Source organism: Silene latifolia, chromosome 7 (genome assembly GCF_048544455.1).
Source record: "Silene latifolia isolate original U9 population chromosome 7, ASM4854445v1, whole genome shotgun sequence".
NCBI lineage: Eukaryota > Viridiplantae > Streptophyta > Magnoliopsida > Caryophyllales > Caryophyllaceae > Silene > Silene latifolia.
The window spans coordinates 17,330,105-17,344,594 of record NC_133532.1 but is presented as its reverse complement, the minus strand read 5'-3'; the positions used below and the strand labels follow the sequence as shown (position 1 = coordinate 17,344,594).

At 37.4% G+C, this 14,490-nt stretch overlaps 1 protein-coding gene across 1 annotated transcript; it reads right to left on the bottom strand.

Moving 5' to 3' along the window:
• Positions 1 to 6,800: 6,800 nt before the first annotated feature.
• Positions 6,801 to 8,547, bottom strand: LOC141590929 (uncharacterized). The gene is made up of 2 exons (XM_074411436.1): positions 7,557 to 8,547; positions 6,801 to 7,227 (listed from the first exon to the last, which is right to left on the bottom strand). Exons 1-2 carry the CDS (start codon positions 8,455 to 8,457, stop codon positions 7,214 to 7,216), a joined length of 915 nt encoding a protein of 304 aa, XP_074267537.1. The 5' UTR covers positions 8,458 to 8,547; the 3' UTR covers positions 6,801 to 7,213.
• Between the last annotated feature and the right edge of the window lie 5,943 nt (positions 8,548 to 14,490).

Genomic DNA, 14,490 nt, shown 5'->3' with positions numbered 1-14,490 from the left:
GGTCTAATTTGGCCATAAGGGTGAGGCCACATAAACTCTCATCTGATGATGGCTAGAAGAGATACAATACACATCAACCCACATGCATGTCGTTTTAGAATTTCAAGGAAGGGAAACAACATAGAAGCTCAAGCACAAACACGTCCCATAATTAATTAAAATACAATCAATCATGCATTAATTAATTAGAAGATAACTTAGACTTAATCAAAACCATGTGAACCTAAGATGGCTTAAGTTGCTTAAGACACACTAGAAAATCAACTAGTATTGTTTGCATCACCTTAAAGGCTAAAATGTCTTTTTTTCTCACATGTTCAATCATCTATTATTTGCCAAGATAGTCTTATTATGCTAGTGCTTAGCATCAAACATTGGAGAGGGATTGACATAGCTGCGGATCTTGGAATAAAAATTACGGGATTCGAGGTTTAAACTATTACGGAAATAATTATTTAAGACTCAATCATTGAATTAAGGGTGCCCATAAGGTAATTTTACACTGGAATATGAAAAATTCACAAATTCTTGTTTACATTCATTGTAAACAAGAATAATTTACAACGGAGGTATAAATTCATCCCAACTAACACCTTTTCTGGGGATGATAGGGCGATACATGCCTTCGTTATAATTTACAACCGTTATAAGCAAGACTAATTGTGAAAAATTAGCAGGAACTGAACCGCACCCTCTTCCGACATAACTAAGGTCCTCCACTTATGTCAAAAGCTAAGTTTTTAACTTAATCAACATAGAGTTCAATATGTCATGTATTCCTCCCTTAACATGATCCACATTTTAAAAACTATATATAGAAGAATAATCCCATGTTGTTGTGTATGCTTAATGACAAGGTCATCTAAGCCAGTTTGTCTCCCAAACCCACAAAATTTCTTTCATTATTTTCTACATCTTAGACAAGAATCTTTCTGTACAAGACAGCATTAGTAGATCTCCAGTGTGCTGTCCATTTGACCGCCAATTTATTTGTACTCTTCTAATTTGTGCAAAAATAAATCAAATAAAGATATCCTAGTATATATAAAAAAGCACATAATTATGCAAGCAAGCTTTATAGCTACTACTAATAACCCCATCAAAGTTCCAATTTTCTTTGGTCACATTTGAGTAACATACAAGCCACATCAAGCTACTCATAATCTCCAATTGACATAAAGGGTATGTAACTCATAAAATCAAACAACTTCGATTTGGTTTTGTTTTTTTTACGTGTCATCAATTCAGTGGCGTAGCCAGGATTGTTAGAGTGCGGGGTTAGTTTTTATGTAATTGTTATTTGTTTCTTTTTATTGGTTTCTAGGACAAAATATCCAATTAACAATAAAAAAACGTAAAAAGTTGTAGGGTCTCAAGATCCCACTACCCTATATGTGGCTACGCCACTGATTGTCATAGGCAGAAGCCTTTGAGACACCGTGCTAATGGTAGAAAATGTTCTTTAGTTTCTTAATACTTAACATGACCAATGTTATTTGTGTAAATATTGTAGGAATTCAGATATATAATCCTGTTTCTTACAAGAGTGAACCAATGATCATATTTTTCAAGTACATACACACTTAATTTATCAAAGAAGACTAATTAAACAATCTTAATTAAATATATACAACAGCGAGAGGTCATCCTTTTAATGAAGATGAAGAAGGAAGATTCAAGTGTTCATGTTGGTAACAAAGTCTTGCCAATTATTAGTGATTTAAGTGCTTCATCATCTTCTTCATTGTCGTCGTCGATGTCGATGAGCTGTGTAGATGGTAGTCATCACAAGGAGGATAAGGTTAAAGGTAACAATAACAAAACCAAGGCATTGTTTAAGCTTAAGGAGATGTTAAGATGGGCAGCTGCTGTTAAGGCTGATAAAGGAGGGAAACTTGGAAGAAAGGTAACAAAAAAAACCTTAAATTTATCCATTTCACTTTATGTACTTTATGCTTTACATGTATATTGCTCAGTCAGTAAAAAGGCACAAATTAGGGCTAGATTAGTTATGTATAACTATATAAATCTCATTTAAAACCGTCTTGAGCCTGACGATGGAACATGCAGGCTGTAGTTGTTATCTTTGATGCGCACTAGGTAAACCAATTCCCTGGACACCATGCAGGCGTGGTTGTCCAAGAGTGACAGACTTGAAGTTTAAAATAAGCTCAAAGCATAACATACACAAGATTGCTCTTAGAGAGACTGGAATTTGTCGTGATACAAAATAACTGTATTTTAAAGTGGGATATTTGTGGTGATGTTTGTGGTTTCAGGTATTGCACTTTAGGAACAAATCAGCAACAATAAAATCAGGAGGTTTAGATGAAGAAAGCAATAATGATTCCCCAAAAATAAGCTTTAGATGGGAAGTAGAGAGTGTTTCCACAACTTGTTCAGCTGCTTCAGCTCCTCCTTCATTCAAGTATGCTCATTGTTCTCAAAGAAAAGGAAGTTGGATCACTACTGATGATGATTGTATGTCTTATTCCTTGTTTGCTTGTCATTATATTTACACTTATTTGTGTTCTTTCCGATAATACTGTAATTCCGGTTACTGCTTCAGGCTTTTTAAAGTCGGGAAATAGTAACCGGAATTTATTTCTAACAGATTTAGCTAGTCCCAGTCTCTCTTTTCGGGTTTATTAAAAAAGTCCCAAGGAAAAAGTAATTACATATATAAATGGATAAATAAAACAGCTGCATTACAAATGTTTCGGGGTATATTGGTTGACCAGACTCTTCTACCTAGAAACTACAGCGTGACATGTGCTAACTCATGAGCCACCTGATTAAAATTGCGACGAGAGAATGATTGATTAACAAATTCAAAAGAATTACATTAAAAGAAAAATTGTCATCAAAGATTAAATGGAGGTCTACATTAACATGTTAAATGATTTGATCCACATGTGAAGATAAATTCTGAGTATTGACCTTAGTAGAGTGTATAATTGTGTCGATTATTGATACAAATAATTGGTGAAAGAGGGACTAAAACAACATAGTTGACCAAAATATATATCGAAATGTGCAAAATCTTGTGTTTAGAACATTCAAATGAGTAATGTATATCTTAGAACTCTATATCTTATGAAATTATAGTGTTTCTAACCAACTATGTCATAATTACTTTGGTTGAACAGTTGTGGTGCTAGAGCTCTGAAGCAGGAATAGAGGACTAGATCTCAGAGGAGACGTTTAAATCGACTCTAAGCTGGTATATGAGAGAATGGTATCAAGATTCTGCACCATTTAATGATGCTCTAACATTGTCTTATATTACCTACATAAGGTCCATATCGTAGACCTTATCGTCGTAATTTTTTGAGTTTTGTAAAGTGGAGGTTGTATTCAAATTTCATTCATAATTGACTTGTACACCATCCTTTTAAGTATAAGACCATCCCCAAGCAAAGGTCGCGCTAACTAGGTCGTGACCCGATTTTACTATTAATCACATCTTATTAACCTTGACTCATTTTCACCCTCCCAAGCAGAAGGTCGCGATCTAGGTCATCAACCCAATCATTATCCACTTTACAACACTCTCAATCATTTTTTTTATTATTTTTTAATTGTTCCACCAATCAAATTTGGACACATAGGAGGTCACAAAAGTGGTCAATTTGTTCAAGTATGGTCACAAATTAACAACTTTGGTCACCAATTAAGTACCATAATTAACTCATTAAACATGACCAAGCAAGGTCATGACCAAGCAATTGACCTTGCTTGGGGATGGTCTAATAACAATTTAGGAGGTGAGAAATTCGAACCTATAAATATCCGTATCTCTCACAATACTCATATTTGTAATTCTCACCCAATACCGTTTAAATTGGGTGGTAATCTATAGAGACCAGTTAATCTAACTCGGAACAATTTTTTTTTTTTAAAATTTAATTGTTTTTTTTGTTTATGATTTTAAATTTAAAATTGATTTTCAGAAGAAGCGTAAATCGCATCGATCGCCATTGATGATTGAAATTGAAGGTAAGATGTTTGAAGATGAAGATATGAATATTGACTACCTTTGAGAGAGAAGACGTAAATAAATGTGATGATATTAATCTGTGTTCATTAAGTTACAAGTGTTTCTACTTATATCATCTAAGTAAGTCGGTTAAGCTAGTGTATTACTAAACTACCCTTGTAACAAACTAACTAATTAGCTGTACAATAGTCAGCTATGTACAATGAGCTAGAACGAACTAGAACATTCTAGATCCCCCCCTCAAGTTGGCATTGGGTTCAAGGAACACAAGCCCAACTTGGAAGATAGGAAACGATGTTGAGTGTCGCCAAGGCTCTTAGTCATAATGTCAGCAAGTTGAAGAGCAGACTTGACATGAACAGTGGAGATGAAGCCTTCCTGGACTTTGTCACGAACATAGTGACAGTCGATATTGAGGTGCTTCGTCCTCTCGTGGAAAACCGGGTTAGCGGCTATGTGTTGAGCAGCACGATTATCACACATCAAGGGAATAGGAAGAGGGACCTTGAGCTGTAAATCATTTAACAAACCCTCAACCCATTCTAACTCACTAGTTGTGGCACTCATACTACGATATTCGGACTCCGCAGATGACTTGGAAACCGTTTTTTTGCTTTTTGGTCTTCCAACTGATTAAAGAAGAACCAAGAAAAACGCAATAACCAGTGATTGACTTAGCAGAGAAGGGACAATTTCCCCAATCTGCATCAGAATAACCTGACAAAGAGAGGTCTGAAGTAGATGAATAGAACAGCCCATGATTAATCGTACCCTTAAGGTACCTGACAACATGAAGAGCAGCATGGTAGTGTGGTTGACGAGGAGAGCTCAGAAATTGTGACAATTGCTGGACAGAAAAAGAAATGTCAGGACGAGTTAAATTGAGATAGAGCAAGCGCCCAACAAGTCTTCTATATGGCTCTGCATCCGGTAATAAGTCGCCATCTTCAATGGACAGCTTAACACCACGAGGAAATGGAATAAGTGCAGGCTTGCAATCTTGCAGACCTGTTTCAAGAAGAAGATCAACTATATATTTCCTCTGGTTTAGAAGAATGCCCTTGCCATTTCGTGCGACCTCTACTCCAAGAAAAAACCGCATGAGGCCAAGGTCCTTGATTGTAAATTGCTTGTCAAGTGCTTGTTTGATAGAAGTAATATGGGAAGAATTAGATCCAGTAATTAATAGATCATCAACGTACACCAGTATGATTGTGAAATGAGAACCCTGAATCTTTGTGAATAAAGAATAATCGTGCTTGGACTGGCTAAATCCTAATTCTTTCATTAGAAACCGAGATAATTCAATATTCCATTGACGACTTGCTTGCTTTAATCCATAGAGAGAACGCTTTAAATGACAAACTTGCCCAGGTTGAGCCTTTGTGTATCCTGGTGGAGGTTCCATGTAGACAGTTTCATCAAGATATCCGTGCAAAAAAGCATTGTTAATGTCTAACTGAAAGAGGGGCCAATTCTTAGATGTCTTTGCTAAAGCCATTCTGATTCGCACGAGCAAACTTTGCCACTGGTGAGAACGTATGTTTGTAATCTTTTCCTTCAATTTGCTTGTACCCTTTTGCAACCAAACGAGCTTTGTAGCGTTCAATGGTACCATCTGGTTTGAATTTGAGCTTGTAAACCCATTTGCAACCAATGGGAGTGTGTCCAGCAGGTAGAGGAACTAAATCCCAAGTATGATTGACATCAAGAGCTTGAAGTTCCTGACTCATTGCCTTGACCCAGTTCTCGTCTTTAACAGCTTGAGAATAAGTGCTTGGTTCAGGCTTTGCCAAAACATTAGCCAGAGAATGCTTGAATTCTGGACTATGATCATGAAGAGAGGAACATATAGTATTAACATTAAATGCATTAGAAATATTAGAATTAGGAAGAACAGACAAATTTGGTAATAGACAATTCTGCAATCTTGTGGATAATTGTCTAGGTCTGCTCGATTTCCTAGACTCTGTGATGAGAGGTCTTGCATTGAGTATACCAGCATCACCGGTAGAAGAAGGAATGTCAACGACGGAATTACCAGGAGAAGAATGAATGTCAACACCAGGAGAAATATCTGTAGCCGTGCTTCTGGAATGTATATCAGCTGAATCTCTATTTGATGAAATATGAACATCATCAGGAATAGAATTTACCAAAGGTAATAAAGACTCATGGGGAGGAAATATACCCTTGGAAGATGATTGGAAAGGAAAAATATGCTCATAGAAGTGCACATCTCTGCTTAAAAAAACTTTATTATTATCCAAGTCGTACAATTTGTATCCTTTTGTCCCATGAGGATAACCAAGCAAAATACTTCTTCTTGCACGAGAATCAAACTTATCTCTATGAATATCTCTATTATATGCATAACAGAGGCAACCAACCACTTTTAAACTACTATAATCAGCCTCTTTATGAAGTAATAACTCAATAGGAATTTTCCAATTAAGTACAGAAGAGGGTAACAGATTTATGATGTGAGTAGCTGCAAGCAGGCATTCACCCCAGAAACGTTTGGGCAGATTAGCATGAAAACGAATTGCACGAGCTGTTTCAAGCAAATGTCTATGCTTGCGCTCAACTCGACCATTTTGTTGAGGCACACCTGGAATGCTATGCTGAAGAACGATTCCTTTGTCTGCAAACAACCTTGCACAAGAGCCCTGGACTATCTCTGTCCCATTATCACTGCGTATTTGTTTTATAGTTGTATGAAACTGATTCTCAACATAGGCAATAAATGCAGATATAGTGTAATATACACTGTATTTATCTTTCAACAAATGAGTCCATGTGGCTCTTGTGTGATCATCCAAAATTGTAAGAAAATAAGTGGCACCAGAAATATTTGGAATCTTATAAGGACCCCATAGGTCAACATGTACCAAATCAAATACATGAAGTGCTCTGGATTGACTTTTAGGAAAGGGAAACTGATGAAACTTAGACTTAAGACAAATCTCACAGTCTAGCTTAGTCACACTTTTACACATATTGCCAGGTACATGAAGCATCTTAGTAACTGAACTATGCCCTAGTCTAGCATGTAAAAGACTAACATGAGGATCAACAGATAACTGTTTGGACACATGATTGAGAGAGCTACAGATATTTTTCTCTTCCAACCTTGTGTATTGATGCAAGCTTGCTTGATTCACGAGCAGCTTGTACAAACCAGAATCTTTCACACCATATGCCACATTAGTCTTAGTTGTAGGGTCCTGAAACAGGCAGCCCTTGTTATCAAACAACACTTGCAAGCCAGAATCCACAGCCAATCTCCCAACAGATAATAGATTGTGGCGAAAATCAGGAATAAATAACACATTTCTAAGCAAAATAGATGCATTTATCCTTATATCTCCAATTTGTGTGACAGTTTTGACTCTGCCATCAGGTAAATTTATGCAAAGATGATGATTTAGTTTCCGTAAATTCAGAAATAACGATAACCATGGACTCATATGGTCAGATGCGCCTGTGTCTATGATCCAATGCATAAACTGACTCTCAATATGTACATTAGTCGCAGATAAGGCAGAATGCATACCTGCAAAGTTGGCAAAATTTGCAGTACTGGTAGATTCACCAGTCTGCGGAGTGATATTCATATTCTTTACCACACGCTGAATCACGCCTGCAAGATAATTCTCATCGATGCCCATGGGATAAACCGAAGGATGTGAAAATTGACCTTGACTTTGACCTTGACCTTGACCTGCTCGGCTGACAAAATTATTGTTGTCAGACTGATGAGAAAAAGAAGGTCTGTATTGCATCATTGAATTTGTGTCTAATTCCAGAGGGTCGTCTGGACTTCTTTCTTCAGAAGCGAAAGCTGCAAATCGTGAATTTCCAGGATTTCCATAAGATCTTCCTGCTTGTCCTCCTTGTTGTCTCCTTCTGTACTCGAGTTGACGGCAACTCTCAATGTTGTGATTGTCCCTTTTGCAGTATCTACAGAACATTGGCTTACTGACCTCTTCTTCTTTTCTTTCTTTGTTGTAAACCTTTGGCTTCTTGAAATCTCGGTAATCCTTGTTCTCTGTAGAACCAGGAAAGACGTTCCTGGATGCACTAGAAGACGCACTCCTGGATGTGTTGAAACTCCTTTGATTAAAATTCTTAGCAGCATATAATGCAGTAGACTCTTCAGCAGACGGAACTTTTACTGTAAGTGATCTTTGACTTTCAGCTTGTAAAAGTCTTGAGAAATCTTGATTCACAGTTGGTAGAGGATCGTGTGCCAACAATAGTTGCCTCAAAGTATCATATGTAGGATCAACTCCCATAAGGAATTGAATAAGCCGCCTGTTGTTCTCAGCTTCTATGAACCTCTTTATCATACTACAGGAACATTTTTCAAGAACTCCACACACACATTCAGGAATTCCTTCTATGTTCTGTAGTTCCTCCCAAAGATACTTCATCCTTCCATAATACTCAGCCATGGATAAACTTCCTTGTTGCAAATTATACAATTCTTTTCCAATCTCATAGTACCTAGGACCATTCGTTTGTCCATAGCTTTCAACGAGATCATCCCACAATTGTTTAGAACTCAGAACATAATCAAAATCACTAGATATTGCTTCAACAATAGTGTTTAAAATCCAATTCGTAACCATATAATCCACCTGTATCCATTTTTGATGATCAGCGTGACCTTCTGCTGGTTTCTTCATACTACCTGTGATGAATCCGGTTTTATTCTTCGCTGCGATTGCTCGTTTGATTCCTTTGCTCCATCGCGAAAATTTTTTTCCATTGAACTGAACAGTAAGCAGCTTCATTCCTGGATGATCTCCCGTAGTCAAATGATAAGGATCGTCAAAGATTCTCGTGTCGAGATGCGAAACTGTCGAATTTGTTGAATTCTCTGTGATTTCCGTAGGCATTGTATTGATTTTTGAGAATTAAATTGCAGAAAAATTGTGTAGACAATTGATTTGTGAAAAACGAAAAATTCTGGAATTAAATTTGTGAAAAAAAAAAACGAATCTTGTGTTTTTGAGATTTTGTTGAAGAAAATTGAAGATTTCTGGAATTGAAGCTAGAAATTTATGACGAATTTTGTGATTTTGAGATTTGACGAAGCGAAGAAAACCTAATTCGACGAAAACCTAATTAAAATCTTGATGTGTAAAGAAATGATATGCGGAAGCGTCAGATATGCAGAAACAGGATCTAAGATCCTGCTCTGATACCATCAGAAGAAGCGTAAATCGCATCGATCGCCATTGATGATTGAAATTGAAGGTAAGATGTTTGAAGATGAAGATATGAATATTGACTACCTTTGAGAGAGAAGACGTAAATAAATGTGATGATATTAATCTGTGTTCATTAAGTTACAAGTGTTTCTACTTATATCATCTAAGTAAGTCGGTTAAGCTAGTGTATTACTAAACTACCCTTGTAACAAACTAACTAATTAGCTGTACAATAGTCAGCTATGTACAATGAGCTAGAACGAACTAGAACATTCTAGAGATTTAGATCAGAGTTTATTAAAGGATTAACTTTTGACAAAATCGATTTTAATTAATTTAAAATATATTTTAACAAATTTAATTTATTTAAATCCCATTTAGACCCCGTGTTCATCCTTTTAATCAAACTCGTATTTTCTCTCCATTTTCGCGTTCATATGCTCATCGTTTGCGTAAAAACCGAACATGTCATTCCCTTTTACACATCACACGTCCTATGCCCGTGCGAAACTCACCAAGCCCAATTCTTAGTCCCTACTCACAACCCAAACCCAGCCACCTAACACACCCACCATGCATAAGCCCAAATCGCACATCTCCTTGTCCCCCTGCACACAACCCAAGGCCTAAATTAGTTCCTACTCGTGACCATACACATGGACCGTGGTGTACCAAACCCGCAAACCCGTTACCTTGATCCCTAAGAAACCCCCAGTAAAACCCTACCCAACGACCTCATGCAGGCCTTGGACACCCCAAAAATCAAGCTCCTTTACCCCTAAAACCCTAACAACCAACACCCTCTCAAACACTCTATATATACCTCCCTTTCTCTTTCATTCACACCACACATAAACCCTCAAGAACCATTCTACCCGCCATGAAACAACCAGCAAAAATAGCTTGCAACCCCCTCCCCCCCCACCCACCCACCCACACAAGAAACCGTAAACATTCCCTACAAATCTGCCCATTCCAACCACCGACCACCCTTATTCGACCCCCATTCAAGACCCTCCTTAACCACTTTCACAATCACCACAAAAGCCGCGCGGGAAACTATAGGATAGCCCGCTTTGAATCTGCCACAAAACAGCCCCATGAAACAACCTTTACCTTCCAAAAAAATGAATCGGACTACCCTTGTTCACCACCCAGTTGACCCCCCTTGCCACCAAGTTCCACCGCTTTTACCACCCCTTGAAAGCCTACATTACCCTATGTCTATTCACACAAAACTCGATCCGAGTCAGTATCGTTTGCACATTGAAAATCGTGTCCTAAAACAGTCACTCAAAACGATTTTAAATTGCTTTAAATTGTTCTGAAAGCATACATATCATTTTGTTCAGTTAAAAATTAACGCAATAAAACGGGAATACTAGTTTGTCTCAAATTACGATTCAGCTACACGAAGCAATTAACGGGTTACAATTTGCAAATCTAAACAATATATATACAACTAAAACCAATTATAAAATACGAAATATGAAGGTTAATAATAAAATGGTATATGGTATCAAAGACATGGAAAGAAGATCATGAAACTTGTGGAAGAGGAGCCCGTTGAGATGCGTCCCGGAGTCTATTAACAAGTCCTCTATCTCTTTCATTTCAAATATTCCCCATGTGATACCACAAATTTTTGAGTATAGTGAACTCGGTCGAGTAGGCTGTCGCCAAAATTTGACACGGCTGTCGCAACCATATCAAAAATAAAACCAACCGGTTCTAACTAATGCAGTAGAGGCAAGTCGGGTATCGTATCCACAGGGAGGCGGTCACTATCTACTCGTTGTTCAGTCTGTCTATGGTCACACAAAGGTGGGCGGGGGGGGGGTTGAGTTGTTTGAACTAAACTAATGAACTGCAATAAAAACAAGGATTGGAAAAGGAGATTAATCAGATAGAGAGAAATATGCCAGGATGTCGGTTCACCATGATATTACACAAGTTAGCTAAAGGTAGGTCAGTCGGTCTGATGTGAGAAGGGCAAAGGAAAGGTCATCTCGGTCCGCTATCCGCCCTAAAATACTACTAACTTAGCTTTTACCCTCATTAGTGTAGTCTATTGTCCATAACAGGTCTATTCATTCCAATCTCTCGATCCAGGTCTGAATTTAACCGGATTAATTGATTCAGTTGCATGCATTCAACCTAACAATTACAGTTATATTATTATCAAACAATTCTCACAACAAAACTCTTAAACCAATTAAAGCGTCATCAATTTACTATCATGGCTCCCCTAATCCTAGCATTAAGGGATTAGCTACTCAAAATAACTAATAAAACAATAACGAAAGAGAAAGAAATAATAAACAACATGATATAAAGAGGTGTGTAAAAGAGAAATAACATAAAAGAGAGAAAGGAAATTACAAAGGTTGGGATCCGGAGGATGAAAGTAACCAACTGATTAGTGCTGAATGAATGATAATTAAACCTAGTTTTTGTCTTCCCTTTATATAGGGAAGATATTTTATTAACCTAAAACATAATTAAAATATTAAGCAAATAAGTTTACACGAGAAAATCTCATGTCATATAGCAAACCACTCGATTGAGTACTTTGAGACTCCTCGATCGAGCAACTCCAACCAAAAACCTCTCGATCGAATAGATAAACTACTCGATCGAGGAACCTCCAAATTCCACCTTTCGATCGAGCAAGGCAAAGACTTCGATCGAGGTCTTCTTAATAGCCAAACTGTTCGATCGAATAGACCAGGTCAGCAAAAGTCTTCGATCGAGTCATCTTCCACTTAGCCAGCTCATTTGAACGTTGAATTGCTTCCGAGACGACTTCACGCATCCCAAGGCAGCAACATTTCCGCTCCAAATCCACTCATCTCCTAAATGCAAGCTAAAGGGACAGTTCCAGGCTCAATTCTGCTACTTTCAGGCCCATTCCTGCAAATAAAGCCAAACAAACCGAAGTAGAGTATTCAGGGCATTTCGTAGCCTAAAACTACGGGAACTGCATAGAAATATGTGCATATAAGACTTAAAAAGGCTATATAAAATGCACGTATCAAATCTCCCCAAACCAAACCTTTGCTTGTCCCCAAGAAAACTAAATGCAAACTAATGGAACAGAAAGGAAAACTCAGAGCCAACTACAAATGCCCACTTAAACCAATTTAATGCAAGCACTAATACTTGTAGCAGAAATTGTCAAGTGCAAACGACTTGTAAGATGTTTATAATAAAGCTGAACTGTCGACCTTGAAAGACCTTGAATAATGGACTCTCACGGGTCACTCTTCTCTCATGAAGCAAAGGGTAAGCATATGAATGTAAGAGAAAAAGAAAAATAGCCGCTCACCTAAACTACGACCCACATAAACATGCATGCAATTAATATGATAGACAATTCTAGCTACCGTACACATACATTCCAACCAAACAAGGTCCGTCACAGCCGAGGGCTTACAATAATATGGAAAAGTGAGGCAATGGGTAAGAAAAGGCAAAATATTTCTGTAAATGTGAGGTTAATAGCCAAGTTAGCTACCTAACAAAATCAAGTAAAACCGCATCTTCTTCTAAACCATCTCAAAATTTGAACAAAATGCCCTTGAATCGGCATAACAGCTCACTCAACCAAATACATACTCCTCATAAGATAAAAGTAATGCATAGGAGAAAAACCGTTCTTATTCAACCTTTTTTTTTTTCATTTTCATTTTCTCTTTTTACTTCCTTTTTTCTTTCTTTTTCGAATTCTTTTTTTTCATTCCATCATCCTCCTTCTTCCATAAAATACTACCTCCCGATAATACAATACAAACCAAACTCGGCACAATAAATTATATACCGCAAAAATTAATCTATACTAGCTTGACAAGACAGGCTAAATTTAGATGTAGTTAAGGGTCAAGAGGAAAATTTGGCTAAATGTGGAGTTTATTGGGTAGAAATGGAAGAAAAGGGAATGTAAGCACCTCCCTGCATGTGACACCAACCACTAACCCGAATGTATGTAGGCAAAAAGTAATTGAATTTCATACTTGTGCAAATTAATGATACATGCTATGCAAGGAGAAACTATTCACAATCCTACATGAAACTGGTCACAAATGACACCAGTTTTAAGGCTCTAATTCCTTAGAAATTATAAGTAGTTTGCCAAAATTATCAGGTCAAATCTATTTGTTCAGCTGTATTTAACATTAACTCGTAGATATGCAATAAGACAAAGCTAATAAGATGACAATTTGTTGCAGGGCTTAAGTAAAAGGACAAAATGTAGTGCAATTTCATCATTGAAATCGACCGTTCTGACTCAACCTAAATGCTAAGAGAAACATGCATTTTTTGATTTTTTCAAAAAATTTTAATTTTTATGAAATTTTTTGAGTTTTTGAAATTAAAATAAACAATGCATGCAAAAATTAAACGTGCTAACTGAAATGCAATAAAAACAATATGCAGACACATATATGGATGTATATACCCTTCCCAAACAAAACTGTACAATGCCCTCATTGTACTCAAAAATAGGGAAAGGAAATGCAAACTGAAAAGAAGAATGAAGCTCGAAAAACTTACAGGAACACGCGAGTAGGGACCTCCCCAAACCAGCCAGCAACAAGGGAGGTCGCTAATAGCCCCATAACATCGCAGCACGCGAGTTAAGACAAGTGAACTCGATCGAAGGAGTAAAGCACTCGATCGAGTAGAATGGGACCGCGAAAGTGTTCGATCGAGGAAAGAAAACTACTTGATCAAATGGTCATCATCAGAGGGTGCTCGATCGAGTACAATGGGGCTTCGAAAGTGCTCGATCGAGAGGTTCCATGCACGTACTCTATAAATACACAACAAGCGACCCACAAAAACCACAAAGCAAACAAAATCCCGCAATCAATCATTTGTAAAGACGAACTACTAAAGTCTAAGGCACACGCTACTGACTAAAATGTCTCAAAAAATCCAAATACAACGAGTATTAAAAATCCGGGTTGCCTCCCGGTCATCGCTGGTTTCAGATAGGTCCCGCACGACCTCTTTTTATCTTCACCTTAGTTGTTCCAGTTGGTCACAATCAAAGTAACTCAAAGCTCTTAGCAACCGATCATAAATCTGCGCATGTGCTACACAAAAGCATAAGTAGCACAAAAATACAAAAGGAGCATATGAAAGCAACCTGAGGTACCGTCTCAACCTAACAAATTTCCGATGACAAATATGGTGAAACATTATTAACTTATTTGTCCAACCGGGAGAGGGTGGAGCATCAACACAGAAAGCAGAAGTCACATGAGG